The 12,374-nt window shown below is 34.0% G+C and overlaps 1 protein-coding gene across 1 annotated transcript in view; it reads left to right on the forward strand.

The window, feature by feature from the left end:
• The window catches only part of LOC128207371 (kinetochore-associated protein 1-like), a 73,785-nt gene that overhangs the window by 13,284 nt on the left and 48,127 nt on the right, over positions 1-12,374 (forward strand). Inside the window, exons 8-20 of the mRNA XM_052910249.1 lie at positions 847-934; positions 1,170-1,234; positions 1,433-1,542; positions 5,528-5,672; positions 6,085-6,122; positions 6,521-6,583; positions 6,980-7,055; positions 7,769-7,894; positions 9,866-9,955; positions 10,216-10,281; positions 10,635-10,696; positions 11,031-11,139; positions 11,375-11,518. Of these exons, the coding sequence (XP_052766209.1) occupies positions 847-934; positions 1,170-1,234; positions 1,433-1,542; positions 5,528-5,672; positions 6,085-6,122; positions 6,521-6,583; positions 6,980-7,055; positions 7,769-7,894; positions 9,866-9,955; positions 10,216-10,281; positions 10,635-10,696; positions 11,031-11,139; positions 11,375-11,518 (1,182 nt within the window). The remainder of the gene's footprint in view (positions 1-846; positions 935-1,169; positions 1,235-1,432; positions 1,543-5,527; positions 5,673-6,084; positions 6,123-6,520; positions 6,584-6,979; positions 7,056-7,768; positions 7,895-9,865; positions 9,956-10,215; positions 10,282-10,634; positions 10,697-11,030; positions 11,140-11,374; positions 11,519-12,374) is intronic.

Raw genomic sequence — 12,374 nt, forward strand, 5'->3', positions numbered from 1 at the left:
GTCAATAATTTGCTTAGTGATGCAGCTGACGTCATACTGTCGTCATATGTTTTGATGTGACGTTTTGGCGTCTATTATTCAGACGGAGTAGTATATATAAATTGTGAACAATTTTCAGAAAACGTCAATTTCAAAGTGCTCGGTGAAGCGCTAGATGGGTTGTCTTGACAACCATTTCCTTCCTTAATTTGAGATTATTTATTTTTATTTTTCAAAAGGAAACTCGTGAATAGTCTATATACACAGCTGTTTATTGTTTGTTGATTTATATTAAAAACATTTTGAAATATAGACACAGTCTCAAAACTTTCCGGACAACCCTCGTATTAACATGGAAAACTACTTTTTATTGCTTTAAAGATGCACACTTACTTCCAAATAAGATTTAACACACTGATTAATAATTTTGTTTAAATATTCCATAAAGGATGAATAAATGTCGAAACCAATGGTTCATATCAAGGATACCAAGTTTAATTTGAAAGAAATGAGCATAAAACACGGTACTCCTACCTTATGAGACTATAGTAGAACACAGTAAATCTTTTAGCATTCACCAATCATTTAATATTTTTGCACTTTTTGCTATTAAATACACTGTTACAATCTAGTTATCAGTAATTAATATTTCCATAAATGCATTATTTAGTAAGTAGTTAAAGGTTTATCAGTCAAAATTGATGTTTGTTATACATGTGTATGTATTGATGTTGAATAAGAGTGTCACTTTAAATAAGCTTCAAACTTCTCGGATGAATATTCAGTTTTGCTGTCAGTCAAAGTAAATCTTCATTTATGGTGCTCAGATGAAACTTTATGACTTTCAATTGAATCCTCCACTACTAGGGAGGTGGGGAGAGTGTACTATGCCACTGGAACTACAGATCTGGTACCTTGGAGCTTGTGGATGAGACTCCATCCCTTCTCTCTAATGGTTTGGTATTTTTTTAATTTCATGTCTTTTAATAGAAATCTCCTTTACCTTTATTACAGACTTTATGATTACATCAAATGAGGAACATTTCAATTTTAAGAAGAATGTTTGAATTGTAAACCAAAACCATACAATGACACTAGCTTTTTATTTATTTTTCAATTCCTGCATTTATCAGACATATTGTTGTAAAATTTGATAGACACAATGTATGTGTATGGACAATGTATTACAGATGTTGAGCTGAAGGTAGGAGAGATCACCACTGATGGACACTACATCTTCGCAATTGACTCAAACGTAAGATTACAGTGGGGAGTCACACATGGGCATTACTTAAATCAAAAACAGATGTGATGTTGGATTGAAATAATAAGACCAAACATTTACGCTCTCAGACTTGTCTTTGTCATATTAGCCATTTTACATTTGTGAATTTTCAACTTTGTCTGCTTTTTGAACTTCATTATACTCAAACATGTAGGTTGTGTATTTCAGCATCATGTGAGTGTATGGGACCTGTCCATGTTGGTTTGTGTGCAACAGTTCACAGATATGCAGGTCACTGATATTTGCCTCTTAGAAACCAACACTTCACAAAACAACAGGTTTGGATTTAGTTTGCTCTTTTATATTATACATATAAACATTGTTAATCCGAAGTTGTTAGGACCTGGATAAAAAAAAATGATTTATGATATTTTGGATTTATTAGAAAAAATATTAGAAAATGACAGCGTTTGTGACTTATTGGTGACTTAAAATATTTATTCGTGAAGATTGCAATGTCGGCAACACGTTACCAACATGTTGCATCGTTCAGTATACATGTATGTTGAACTATTGATTAATAAATTATATACTTTTCATTAAAACAATGTTATGCATGAAAAATGACAGCACCTGAATATGTTTGTGACATAGCACAGTTTATTGTGTCGCCTGAAAAGACGACATATAGGGGTTACTTTTGTCGGCGGCAGCATCCGCGTCCCATTTTCGCTTGTCCGGGGTATATCTCCTAAACTATTAGTGGTATCAACTTGAAATTTCATATGTAGATAGATCTAATTGAGGGCAAGTGCAGTGCACAAGAACTGTTATTCTTGCTTCCATATTTTTAGAGTTATTGCCCTTTGTTATTTTTCATGCTTAAAGTTTTGTCCGGGGCATATCTTGTAGAATATAAGAGTTATCAACTTGAAACTTCATATGTAGATAGATCTCATGGAGGGCAAGTGGATTGCACAATAACAGTAACTCTTGCTTTCTTAGTTTTAAAGTTATTGCCCTTTGTTAATTTTTATGCTTAAAGTTTTGTCCGGGGCATATCTTGAATATTATAAGAGGTATCAACTTGAAACTTCATAGCTAGATAGATCTCAATGAGGGCAAGTGCAGTGCTCAAGAACCGTTACTCTTGCTGCCATATTTTTAGAGTTATTGCCCTTTGTTAATTTTCTTGCTTAGGTTTTGTCCGTGGCATATCTCGTAAACTATAGGAGGTATCAACCTGAAACTTATTCCGTAGGTATATCTGATTGAGGGAAAGTGCAGTGCACAAAAACCGTAACTCTTGCATCTATATGTTTAGAGTTATTGCCCTTTGTTAATTTTCATGCTTAAAGTTTTGTCCGGGGCATATCTTGAAGAATATAAGAGGTATCAACTTGAAACTTCATAGCTAGATAGATCTTATTGAGGGCAAGTGCAGTGCACAAGAATCGTAACTCTTGCTGCCATTTTTTTAGAGTTATTGCCCTTTGATAATTTTCATGCTTAGGTTTTGTCCGTGGCATATCTCGTAAACAATAGGAGGTATATCTCGTAAACTATAGGAGGTATCAACCTGAAACTTATTCCGTAGGTATATCTGATTGAGGGAAAGTGCAGTGCACAAAAACTGTAACTCTTGCTTCTATATGTTTAGAGTTATTGCCCTTTGTTAATTTTCAAGCTTAAATTTTGTCCGGGGCATTTCTAGAAAACTATAAGAGTTATCAACTTGAAACTTTATAGATAGATAGATCTTATTGAAGGGGATCGCAGGGCACAAAAACTGTATCTCTTGCTTCCATATTAGAGTTATTGCCCTTTGTTAATTTTCATGTTTAACTTTACCTTGCACACTTTTTTAGCTCACCAGAGCACGAAGTGCTCAAGGTGAGCTATTGTGATCGGTCTTTGTCTGTCGTCCGTCCGTCAACAATTGCTTAAAGAACATCTCCTCTGAAACTACCTGGCCAAATTCAATGAAACTTGACAGGAAGCTTCCTTGGGTGTCCCTCTACAAAAATACAACAAGGGGTTACGATTGATTTACAACAACAACAACAAAATGGCCGACTTCCTGTTTTGCTTTAAAAAACATCTATGGCAACATCATTGTCTATAAATGAATAAAATGCCAATCAAACAGCTATAATGTCGACAGTAAATAATTCGTCAGGCGACACATCCGACTCGCGGAGTTCTAGTATAAAACATGTTTAAAAAATGTAGCACTAAAAATAAACTTAGTTTACTCAGTATCATTTGGGTTATTTTAAAATAATGTGATGTCTCGCTGCACTTTGTTGTCATACTTCTCCAAATAAGTTTTCAAATTGTGGCACCACTTAACACCCTTCTCTTTCACTTCTGATTCAGATGTTCTCCTGGGTAAGTTGCTGCGCCCTTCTTTGGATATGGCAGCATTAAGATAGACATTTAAAATGATATTCAGATTGTGTAAACAGCCATTATATGCAAACTACACCACTGAAAACAAATTACTCATTATCTGACATCGATGGTAGTTACATTCACAAGCGCCATGTCATTCATTATCAAGCCATAATGTTATTCATTACCACCTCAAACTGATGCTTGGGTGCTATCCTAGTGCACATGCACATTAGTTATGTCAGAACATTTCCAAATGTTCTTGGATACGAGTGCACCTTAAGCCACAGAAAGTAAATGTCACATGTTTCTTGACAAATCATTCAAATTATTAGGGATGCAAACAAATGGCAAAATTGATAATCCAATATTCAGTAATTTTATTGAATAAATACTTTCAATTACCAAAATAAATCTTATAAGTGTTGTAAACTATTACTAATGGCTATAGAAATAGCTTTTTACCCTTCTTCATCGTAGCTAGTACGCGGCTACTTCTCCAAGTGATGGACTCTATGTTTTTCCTTAATTAGCCTCTGAAATTCCCTTTTTGCAGAAAAAAATCCAAACAAAAGCAATATATTTCTAATAAATCAAAAAGTCGAATAATTTCAATTTTACTACGTTCATATTTAAAAACAAAGCGAAGATGGTAAATTCCAAATTGAATGACATTATGTGCCAACGGATGATTGTTCTGCATTACCTTGCAGCCTCGCTATTGGATTAACCTTAACTAAATATAACTTTGGAAAAACCAAACCAACTCGGAAACTAGTACTAAATAACGAAATTCAGTACAAACATGGATTTTATCTCATCTGTTTTACAACAATACAGGAACTATATTCTTAAATGCTATATAACATCATCATGGCGGTTTGAGCAATATTGAATAGCTTAAATGGCAGGCAAGACAACAATTAATTGTCATGGTAATTAAAATGTATTGAAAGCCATTTAAACGTGTTTGATAGGCTTTAAATGTGTTTGATGTCATTTTTGTAACATCCAGTTATTGTAACATTACAGGGACTGTTTAATGTGACACTCTTATTCAAAATCAATACATACACAGGTATAACAAACATAAATTTTGAGTGATAAACCTTTTACTACTTTAATACCAAATAATGCATTTTTGGAAATATTAATTACTGATAACAAGATTGCAACCGTGTATTTAATAGCTGGAAACACAAAAACATTAAATGATTTTGTTGGGTGCTAAAAGATTTACTGTGATCTACTATTGTCTCATTAGGTAGAAATATCTTATTTTCTGCACCTTTCTTTAAATCAACTCGGTATCCTTCATAAAAACCATTGTTTTGGACACTTATTCATCTCTTTTAGTATATTAAAATATCTGTATTAATTGTGGTAAATCTTATTTGGTAGTAAGAGTGCATCTTTAAAGTATCTAAAGATGGGTCCCTAATTGACATATGACATTTGTGCAGTTTATTGTCATTCTGTTCATGACTGCACTAGGTGCTGATCGTTGGTAAAACACACAAACTTAATGCACAACAACACAGCTGCAGGCAAAAGATATATTATTTTATTTTTCAAACGAAAACGAATTTTCGAATTCTGATTTTGACATTCGAATACCAAACGTTCGATTGAATATTTGAATAATCGTTGGCATCCCTAGTAGTTAAAATAATCATTAATAACTGTATCATTACACCATCCAGTAAAATATACATGTAAGTTAGGAAATAATTATGACTTAACAATCATTTTTTCAAAATCATAGTATTCCTTTACATATTTGAATTTTATATTTTGATTAAATAAAAAGTATCTTAGTCTTTTTGTTTTCTGAAACAAAGTTCCTTCAGTGAAATCTTTTTATTCCAGTATCTTTCAAAATGTTGTGATCTGCTATATGTTTATACTAATTTTGTAAATTCACCCCAGCCTTGACGGGATGAAGCTGGTTGTGTTGACGAAGGGAGACGGGGGAGAGTGTAGTCTCAAAGTACAGGCTCTACCAGACTGGTCTACAGTCTACAACCTCCAACTTGCTGCTCCAAGCTTACTTGCAAAGTGCTCTACTTTTCAGGTAAAAACATTGACATTGGCAATGATTAATCTGGTACTTCATCTTTTTTTAATCTGGCCCCATTTTCTCGAAATTTGTAAGTGTAACACATTAAAATATCTTATTTTTATTAACCTAATATCTTGATGTTACAAAAGGTAAAGAAGTAAAAAAAAATAGTTCAATATGATCATCTGTAAAATAATTAACTTAACTTAACAAGAGTCTCAAAACTGTGCAACAATACAACCATGCACATTATTTACCAAAATAAAAATAGTGAGCTGAGCGTGATCCTGTTAAAAGGAACTTACGATTGTTCCCTAAATTAGTGCTGACCCTCTTGAAGTCAAGTGAATTGAACAATTTTTAAAATTTTGGTTGAAACGTTATTGCGATTCTTATCAAATTAGAAGATTGGTTTTATTTTCAGGATGCTCTTTACATAGCAGAGTTTATTGGAACAGAAGGGTAATAAACATGCCATGATTTAGCTTGTCTGTCATCATTATTGTGCAGAATCTGTAACCTTGGCAATAACTCAAAAGCCATTAAAAATATTTCAAATAAAACTTGGTATACATTTTGCCAGAGACTATACCAACATGTGTAGGAAGACCCATAACTCGGGCTTTAATTGTTGTTACGTGCCTTCTTCGACTGTAAAATAACAGACAGGCGTTCGCTCAGTGGCGCTTTTATTTAAAATTTCATATACATGAAGACATGACAGATTGAACATCTACAGTGTACCATTTTATACCAATGTCTCCTATATAGTCAGGAGTTATTACAAATTTCTATAAAAATATGGTTTATTGGATATATTGTTATCATGAACACAAGAGTATTTTACAATTTCCTTGTAGAAAACCAGAGACGTTGAGCACCCTGAGATACAGAAGGTTGAGTGAGACAGATCCTAAAACCAGGTATTGGCAAGGCTTCAATTTTGTAGAATAAGAACAACATCAGTGTCTAGAAATCATGTATTACTTCATGTTATGACAGTGTATCTGTGGAAGCTTTTTTTCAATCACATACTACCATTGTAACTTTTTAAGATTACTTAACTTTTTACGTATATATTTGTTTTTTCAAAGATTTTGAATATAATTAAATGTAAATAATTGCTCTTCTTGATCAGATTTAGTCAGAGAAATTCACATTTTCAAGCACTATAATGAATTGCTATCATATGTAAATTCAAAAACACATACAAGCCTGGCACTATAAAAATCATAGGAAGATTAAAATTTCCATTAGCCTGAAAACATTTTTATGGGGTTTTACCTTTGGGCTGTAACTGCAAATGTCTATTGTTGCAGATTGTACCGCATCCTGCAGAAGAACAAGTTTGAGGAAGCTGAACAGTTCGCCAACCTCTTCCGCCTTGATATTGAGGTAAAATAGCTAAATGTATCATGCTGGCATTACTAACCTTAAAACAGATTCAGAGTAAAAGAGAGCGAGGTCATCGACGATTGTATGACAAAATATTAAGAATCAAGAATCTCAGTTAAATCTTTAGTGAGTGTTACAATATAAAGTGCTACTTGTTAAAACATATACAGTTTGCCTGAACTGATCAGTGAAGCTTTTATTTTCAAAATAGAGGGTATAACTACTAGATATATTAATTCGAAAAAGTGATTGCACCATAGGTGCCTTGATATGTTGCTCTCATTATCCCCAAATTGTTAAAGGTATATGTTCGCACTTTCCTCATATCAAAACATAGTTAACCATACTTGACTGAGGCTTTGATAGCACTCCCAACCAAAAAAAAATGCTATTGGCATCATAAATTTCTTATTTTAAGGTATTTGCAAATAGGGTATATTGTCAAGTTTTTTATACTTATTTTTCAAAGTGACACATACTTGCTTTTTTATTGTAAATTGACTCCATTGAGAAAGGCAATTTATCAAGCAACATTTTCATGCAATTAAATCCAATAAATTCCTATGTAAAATGGGAAAAGTAAGGGAGAACTTCTGCAATACAGTCTCAATTAGTCCCCTCCATCTATCTGCTTTAATTTGAAATCTTACTAGTTGAACCTATCTTAGCACCAACTTGGGTCTAAAGATATTAAATATTGTTTTCTTTTTCAGCTGGTCCACAAGGTGAAGGCCAATTACCTGATTGACCAGTTGTCTCCCTGGAACGCTGATAAGCACAGCCAGATAGAGGTGGCCACCATGATACAGCAGCTGTGGATCTGCCTAGAAACCATTGTGGTAGGTAGCCAGAGGGATAGTTCTGTTGGGTGGTGGGGAGAATGAGGGAAAGTCATGCTTGGTAGTAGGGAGATGGGGGGGTAGTCAAGTTTGGTGTTAAGGAGATTGAGGAAATATCATGTTTTGTGGTAGGGACATTGAGAGATAATCATTTTTGGCTGCTATAACAGTCAAACTGGTTAAACAGTCACTTGCTTTAAAAGGCCACTCCAAATTTCCCTCGTACGTTTTTACTATATTTAGTACGTGCATTAAGGGTCCAACCGTCTGACAATTATAAATGACCTCATGAAGCCATATAAACACTAATTAGCGGCCACTTATCCCTTGTTATTGACACTTTTGCTAATAAATTGTTCCAATACACAGCTTTAATTGCATACTGAAGTACGACATCCTTGGATATTTCTGTCATCCAATGAAAATGCATATATATATATATAACAGTACAACATATCATTACACGATTGCCATGTGTGTTTCGAGAAATCATGTTTATAACATGTTGGCAAATGTTTTGATCAAAATTGACACAATTAGTGAAGATACTTAAATAATTACTAAGTTACTTATCAAATACTGACATCATGAATGTACAGTTTGCATTGTCACTTGAAGATGTGAAATGAGTTACGATTTGACTTCATTTTCATATTAATTTTGTACAGATTTATATTACTACCAACAGATATTTACATTGCATTATGCGTGATATTTTTATAAATTTTGATTATGGATGACAATTAGACAAATCGTAAGTGTTTGACTCTTAAATGGAAATCCAAACACCAAAAGACAGAGGAAAATTACAGAAAATGAGGAGCTCGATGAACTCGTGTATTCATGGTTTTTGGATGCTTTTGATCATCTTGTTACTGTTTCTGGACCATAAATTCAATAAAGCTATTTTATATGTATTTGTATTTAACCTTCTTTAATGATAATGGTATTGCTGATAAACTAATGGCGGTGCGAAGTGGTGGTTAAGATACATTATCGACCTCTGTTTAAACAAAGCTTAAGTGGTTGAAATGTCCAACCTGGACTAAGTGTGATCGCTTTTGGGGCCCTTAGGATCAGGGTTGGTAACTGAATAACTTTAGTAAGGGTTGACATATTGCGACCAAACTTAATATGTAGGAAGAGTTTATGAAGACCTTTCATTGGATTGCATTTGGGGCCCCTAGGGTCAAGGTCACTGTTACTAAAAATAAAACGGTTGGTACTGTATAACCAGAGTTAGAGTTGACAAATTGCAACCAAATTTATGAAGTAGGAAGAGTTCATGAAGACCTTTCATCAGATTGCGTTTGGGGCCCCAAGGGTCACAGTCAAGGACACTGTTATTAAAAATAGGAAAAATGGTTGGTACTAAATAACTTTAGTTTAGGTATTGTGGCCATACTTGGTATGTAGGAACAGTTTAAGTAGACCTTTCATGGAATTGCATTTGGGGTCCCTTGGGTCAATGTCACTATTATTAAAAATAGAAAAAAAGTTGAACCTGATTCTCACAATAAAGGCTTAAGTTCTTTAATGATTGAAAAAATGGTTTCGTCGCATTGCAGTGTTTCTTGTTATCATATTTGAAACAAATATTAGTTTATTTTAAAGGCTTATGCTTTGATAGTTTTACATTGAGCATGATCACTCATGTAGATATTTAGCTTGTCTGTGTTTTTGAAGAGAAAACATCCAGATATTGTGATAGCCTTGGTGTTGTTGTCATCATCTGTGTCAGTAAATATTGATAATCGTAAAGATATCCTAATGAAACTTGGTACACATGTTGCCAGAGACAATATCAATATGTATAGCAAGGCCTATAACTCTGGCTTTATTCATTGTCAAATTCTGGCCCATGTATGACTGGGAAAAAACGATAAAATATGAGAATGGCATTTGCTCTACAGCACTCTTCTTACTCATTGCATGTGCTCATGTTTATTTATGTATATACATGTATTTCAGGATGAAGTCCACATGGTAGAGAGCTGCATGATGGCTTCCCTACCAACCTTCTGTGACACAGAGAAACTGCTCAACTACTGCAAAACAAGGGTAACTAAATATTCATATCCATTATTTATGTAAATGGAAATTTGGTTTAAAGTACTTTGGTTGTGGTAATTTTTTTATGCACATGTATTTGTAAAATTATTTTTAAAGTCTTTGGTAGTCATCACAGCTTTCTCATTTTATATTGATTTAACCTCAAGTTCTTATATAGATAAAGTAGACCTTAAATCAATTGCGAAATTAAGATAGTGAAAGTGATGCATCTTTAACTTGTTTTTACTTCATTTTCCTTTGGTATTCAGCTGGATAAGTCAGCGAGCAGCAAGGCCCCAGCTGAGCGGGAGAGGGTCAGTGAACAGTACAGCAAGGTAAAGTTTGTACTCGATTATGTCCTTTTAGACTTTGCAATATATACTGAAAGTTTACCACCTATTTTGACTGTGATATACATGTCATAAAATTGATAGTTTTTTTTAAACTGATTTACACTTTTGTCATATAAACTTGATGTATACAGTATTATGAACATTGTTTTTAAGTATGCATACAATTTTATTGTTAAGCCTTCTTTGATTAGAAGGTTATGGTAAATTATAACTTCTCTTACATTTGAAGATGGATTAAAGGAAGTTTGTACACTATGAAGAGAGGAATGATAAATCTGAAGGTTTAGCTCTGTATGCTTGAAATAATTGTTGAAAGGATTATTTAACATTTTTAGCTGTTGAAAATTCAAAGAAGGCTGACAACATTCAAGTTAGCATTTGGAGAGAAGAGTTTTACGTAAGTTCTTTAATAGTTGATTGTTTTTCCTTTCTGTTTCCAATATTTCTGTGTTGTTTCCTATTTTTTGCAAGCTCATCTAAATCTGTATGATTCTATTGGAAACTATCTTAATTATTTTAATGCTTTAATTTTGCCATCATGGAAAAGGATTAACAAACTTATACACCTTTATACCCTTTAAATGAAATGTTATATTGTTAATATTGTGGTGAGGTACAGTGTCAATTTGAGGACACAAATCTCAATTGGAAGCTCTGCAACTACTTATTATTATGTGTGCAATAATTAGCTGAGATAGACATGATATTTTTTTTTATTATTGTTATTCCAGTGGTGAGGTATGGCGTCAGTTTGTGGAGAAGAACCTTCTGTCTGAGGCCTTGCGACTGCTGGACCAAGGCCAAGTGGACACTGCCTTCATCATCTGGATACGGCACCAGGTAGGCTAGATACTGAGATAAATACATGGATTTGTAAGATATATGGCAGCGGTAATCTACATGTACATGTATTTAAAATTTCCATGGATGTGAATTTGAAGGTGTGGGGCAGATTCTTTAAAAAAGTTAGACAGCTTTCAATATTTTCTCGTGAAAGATCTTCCTGGTAAAAAACAACCATTATTCTTATCTAATTTGTGGCAAATATTGAAAAAGGACACTTTTTGGACTTCAGTGCCAGTGGACCAATCAAATCAACCGGCCCCTGATTCAGCAGTTACTGTCGGTGCTACATGATGGTGTTAGCTCCCCTGACCTGCTCTCCTACATCTGTGATGGGCTTCTACCCTCTGTGGTCAGGGAGGTTCCACAGGCACTGGTCAGTACAATTCTAGTGTGGTCAGTAATTACCTGTTATCCTTGCTCCACTAGTGCTAGCTCCACTGACCTGCTCTTCTACATCTGGCCTCAAGTTTTCAAAAAATCTAATAGCTAAAATTCTTGCTTAAATTCTAAAAAAAAAGAAAAGAAGTTTTATCCCAATTATCTTCTTTCCTTTAAGACCCTTAAAACTCTTCAAAAGTAGGGCATTACTCAATTTATTCCAAAACAATTTGTTCTGAGTTTGATCCTGTTATAAGGCACTTATGATGTTTGAGAAATTTGGGCATAGATGAGATACACCAGCACAGAGGTCAGTACACATAACATTTAACTGCATGATTATTGCAGAAGAGCAACAAACAAAATATGTATAGAAAATTGAATTTTGGCAATGCATATTGTCTTTTTACCTGCAGCAAAATTTTTGCTTATGTTTCGAATGATATCTTCCCTTTACGAATGATGTCTTCCCTTTACGAATGATGTCTTCCCTTTACGAATGATGTCTTCCCTTTATGAATGATTTCTTCCCTTTACACATGGTTTACAGTCAAACCTGGTTGAATGGTCACCTAAAAAGGCCACCTGCCTTATCCGGCCACTCCAAATTCCCCCTGTACGTTTTTTACTATTTAAATTACGTGCATTAAGCGCCCAACTGTCTAATGTGGCCACTAATCTTTGACCCTGTGAAGCCATATAGATACTTATAAGCTGCCACTAATCCCTTGTCACTGACACTTCCGCTAGTAATTTTTACAAATACACAGCTTTAATCGCATACTTAAGTTGACGAAAAAGAACGACAGCCTTGGATATTTCCGTCGTCCAATAAAAATGCATATAACCAC

This window comes from Mya arenaria, chromosome 11 (assembly GCF_026914265.1).
Source record: "Mya arenaria isolate MELC-2E11 chromosome 11, ASM2691426v1".
Classification (NCBI taxonomy): Eukaryota; Metazoa; Mollusca; class Bivalvia; order Myida; family Myidae; genus Mya; species Mya arenaria.